Source organism: Canis lupus, chromosome 12 (assembly GCF_003254725.2).
Source record: "Canis lupus dingo isolate Sandy chromosome 12, ASM325472v2, whole genome shotgun sequence".
NCBI lineage: Eukaryota > Metazoa > Chordata > Mammalia > Carnivora > Canidae > Canis > Canis lupus.
The window spans coordinates 49958613-49963103 of record NC_064254.1 but is presented as its reverse complement, the minus strand read 5'-3'; the positions used below and the strand labels follow the sequence as shown (position 1 = coordinate 49963103).

The 4491-nt window shown below is 40.2% G+C and overlaps 1 protein-coding gene across 1 annotated transcript; it reads left to right on the top strand.

The window, feature by feature from the left end:
- Nucleotides 1-2790: 2790 nt before the first annotated feature.
- LOC112658722 (dnaJ homolog subfamily B member 6) lies at nt 2791-3599 on the top strand (the record flags this gene model as incomplete). Its single annotated transcript, XM_025444969.3, has 1 exon — nt 2791-3599. A coding segment is annotated over one exon (591 nt), but the record flags the coding sequence as incomplete, so codon positions are not given.
- Between the last annotated feature and the right edge of the window lie 892 nt (nt 3600-4491).

The following is a 4491-nucleotide window of genomic DNA, read 5'->3' as shown; positions in this document are numbered from 1 at the left end:
CAGTTACAGTCTTTTCCAAAAGCTTAGAAGCAATAGAACAAAACTAAAAGTATGTAAGTTCCTACCCATCCCTTTCCCCCCTTGGGTGTTCTTTATATTCCACAGCCTGGTCTACTAACCCAGAAAACAATATCGTGGAAATGTGCCACAGGTCAGCAATGAGAGGACATCAAAAGCGCAGAGAAAATTATCAACACTTAGAAACAATCTTGCGTTTCTGACTTCTCACCTGCTCCCTGCTGTCCTGGACTGAGGCTGGGGGGTGGGGTGAGGGAACCCACTAGGAAGCCTGTATTCAGAAGCAGAGGCAAGTGAGGAGAGTGGAGAATAAAGGCCCAGAACTGACTTTTTCTTCCCTGTCCTTGTCTTACCCCACCCAGTCCAAGCTGCTACATTGCCAGCAGTGCCCATGCCTGCTCCAAATCTTCACCATCCTCTCAGAAGCCTTGCCCTTCCCTGACATCTACTCCAACTTCTGTGACAAATAATTAATTTTTTATTTATTTATGATAGTCACAGAGAGAGAGAGAGAAAGGCAGAGACACAGGCAGAGGGAGAAGCAGGCTCCATGCACCGGGAGCCCGACGTGGGACTCGATCCCGGGTCTCCAGGATCGCGCCCTGGGCCAAGGGCAGGCGCTAAACCACTGCGCCACCCAGGGATCCCTGTGACAAATAATTAAACTGAAGTCTGAAACTTGGCCTCTGATTTAGGTCCTTCTATATATATTTTTGATTCCATAAAAATCTACCTGTGTAAAAGAAGGGAAAAGTGGGATACCCTTACACTTCTATCTGTCCCCTCCTTTTGCATCATTACTAATAAAAACAATCCCTTTTTTAAAAAATGCTGTATTTGCTTCAAGGTCAGATGAGTGATAGGGCAAAAGCAGTGAATCTCTATTCCACCATAGGATGAAGAAAAACCCACATGAAAACCATAGGAAACAGTTGTAGAAAAAGGAAAACAGGCAGACCAACCCATGGGCCAGTAAAGAAAATAATAGTAGGAGGATTAGTGGATGGGAGGGGTATTAGGAAATGGTCTTGAGGTTCTGGAGAGTGACTGGAGGTTTACTCTACTAAAAAGTTTCCCACCCTAAAACCCCACTGCCACTACAGCCACCACCAAACTGATAAGATTCCCCCAAGCCCCATCCCAGCTTCCACTAGTGGCCTTGAGATCTACCACCAATAGGTTGACATTAGGGAATTCCCTGCTTCCACCATCCAACAGAGAAGAGAGGAGCTTTTCCTAACTGCACAGAACCATGAGGTACACACTGAAGTTCAATCACTGAACGTTATTTCCTAATACATCATTATACACAGTGGATTATTTAAATTTGAAAACATATGCTATTCCTTTAAAATACATATTCTTTGAAGGCAAAGCTCTTATCTGAGCATGAATAAAGTGATCAGTCCATATGTATACATTTCCAAAGGTTAAGTACTCATATATCCTCTGCATTATTGCCTACTGGCTTTACCCTCTGCTTTAATTCCTAGAGCAAGTTCCTTAGTCATTGTAACCCAGAAAAGTACCACCAATTACGCCCACTTCTACAACTAACAATGTCCAACTCTACCACCCCACTGGCCTTCTCTTTTCTGTTTCCTATCTGTATTCAAATCTGTCCTACATTACCTCCTGCACACATGTGTTACACAAACACCCATTATTGATGTAAAAATTATTCATTGAATGCCTACTACGTACAAGACATTGTGCTGAGTACAAAGCATTGGAGTATCTGGAGTTTAAGCATTCTATTCATGTCTGCTGTAGCCCACCAATTTCTAAAATGTCAACTAGGTCTTAGTCCACTGGTGCAATATGAACCTAAGTTTTTATTCCTCATGCTCCTGGCATTTGTCTAGAGATTGTTGAATGCATGCATAGTTCTTTTATTACTGATCCTTGGTAGTCTTATTATGTAGACCACAAAAACCCTACCCCGTTTTTGTGAGAATGAACCTCAGTTGTTCAATCACTCAAATATATGAAATTGCCTTTGATAGGTAGTTCTGTGTTTTACAGATATTATGTAAGAGTAACTTTTTAAATGGTTATGTTCAGAGGTGATTCTGAGGAGACAGAGGGAGCAAAAGGAGATGAAAACCATAATAAAAGTAAAATAAAATAAAAATAACTGAAATCGTGAAAGTAAGAGGTATAAGTGTGCCATGTTTACTTGAAAATACAGATCTTGGGGATCCCTGGGTGGCGCAGCGGTTTGGCGCCTGCCTTTGGCCCAGGGCGCGATCCTGGAGACCCGGATCGAGTCCCACGTCGGGCTCCCGGTGCATGGAGCTTGCTTCTCCCTCTGCCTATGTCTCTGCCTCTCTCTGTGTGTGTGACTATCATAAATAAATAAAAATTTAAAAAAAAATACAGATCTTAAGGGGAAAAAACTGAAGCAGAGGTGAGTTTTCACTTGACAAAAGATTTACAGTATCACTTTCCAATATGAATAAAGTATGATTCAGTTAGTAAAAATAAAATATATATATGCTTTTTTTTTGGTATGTGGATATAGCAAATGTGCAGTATTTACTCAATATAAGTTTGTTAAATAATGGATGCCCATCTTCTTAATTTTTAGCTCCCACTTCATCTTCAAAACTTTGCCATCTGGGAAAAGAACAAAGGGTTGCAGAAGGGGAGGTGGGCGGGGGATTGGGATAACTGGGTGATGGGCACTGAAGAGGGCACTTGATGGGATGAGCACTGGGTGTTATACTGTATGTTGGCAAATCAAACGTCAATAAAAACAAAACAAAAAAATTTTGCCAAATAGCTGAGGCGTATGAGGTGTTATCAGATGCAAAAAAACGGGACATCTATGACAGATACGGCAAAGAAGGACTAAATGGTGGAGGTGGAGGTGGACTTCATTTTGACACTCCATTTGAGTTTGGCTTCACATTCCGTAACCCAGATGATGTCTTCAGGGAATTTTTTGGTGGAAGGGACCCGTTTTCCTTTGACTTCTTTGAAGACCCATTTGAGGACTTCTTTGGGAGCCGAAGAGGCCCCCGTGGGGGCAGGAACCAAGGCACGGGGTCGTTCTTCTCCGCCTTCGGTGGATTTCCGTCTTTTGGAGGAGGGTTTTCTTCTTTTGATACAGGATTTACTTCCTTCGCATCGCCAGGTCACGGGGGCCTCACTTCGTTCTCTTCCACGACATTTGGTGGTAGTGGGATGGGCAAGTTCAAATCTATATCCACTTCTACTAAAATGGTTAATGGCAGAAAAATCACTACAAAGAGAATTGTAGAGAAAGGTGAAGAAAGAGTAGAAGTTGAAGAGAACGGCCAGTTAAAGTCCTTAACGATAAATGGTAAGGAGCAGCTGCTACGCTTGGATAACAAGTAACAACGCACGCGTGTAGCAGAAATGTTAGCTGTAACGGGCACCATTGAGGACTGACAGGAACGCTTTTTTTTGAAGATTTCAAACGAACTCAACTTTCAGTATAACTGTACCTAATCTAAAGTATTTATACACAGCTCATCGGAGCCCTATTTGTCATAGACTTTTGAGTTTATTGTTGGGACCACATAATAGGACCATTGTTTGGGGTTTTTTTGTTTTGTTTTGGTTTTGGTTTTGGTTTTTTTTGTCTTTAAAAATTGTTGTAATTCTCTGTATGCACTTTGCTTTTTTATTAAACATAATCCAAGGTGGCCGTGACTCTTTCGTACACTAACACCAGCACGGACCTGCTTTTCCATTGTGTTTGAAATGTGAGCCAAGTAGAGTCAGCCTGCTGTGAAATTAACATTGCCAGGATGAATCTTCCACAAAAATAATTTCAAATTTTTTCAGTATTTAGTAGTGAGAGATATTAATGCATTAATGGTAATACATTTCTCGTTTAATATAAATTAAGGATGTTTTTCTAGTTGTGCATGAACGCTGGCAACTTAGTAAGATTTGACAATTGTTTAAATATGTAATGTTAAGCTTAGGTTTAAAAAAAAGTAAAGCTGGTAAACTGGGTCTTTGTCATTTGCTTAAAAAAAAATAAATGCGAATGTGTTTGGTGCATTCTTTTCTGAGTGGGGCCTGTAAAAAAAAAAAAAATTTGCCAAATATCTACAATAATAATGTGTTACACAAACATTCATTATTGATGTAAAATTATTCATTGAATGCCTACTATGTACAAAACATTGTGCTGAGTACAAAGCATTGGTGTATCTGGAGTTTTAGCATTCAATAATAATAACCAGGTGAGAGGCATATTTTAAGAACAGGTTAAATGATTTAAGATTGGATTAGTCCTCTGCTTCTTCTTAGCTACCCAGACAAAGACTAATATATGATTGTCAGATCTGGAATCCATAAATGTCATAAGCACAAAGCTGGATAATCCATATCAGTATGCAGGGGTTGGGGGAAGGTGTGGAAAACAGGATAGAGAGGGAGACATTACATTTGAAGAAAACATTCTATAACCATAATTTCTAAAGATTGGTTAAA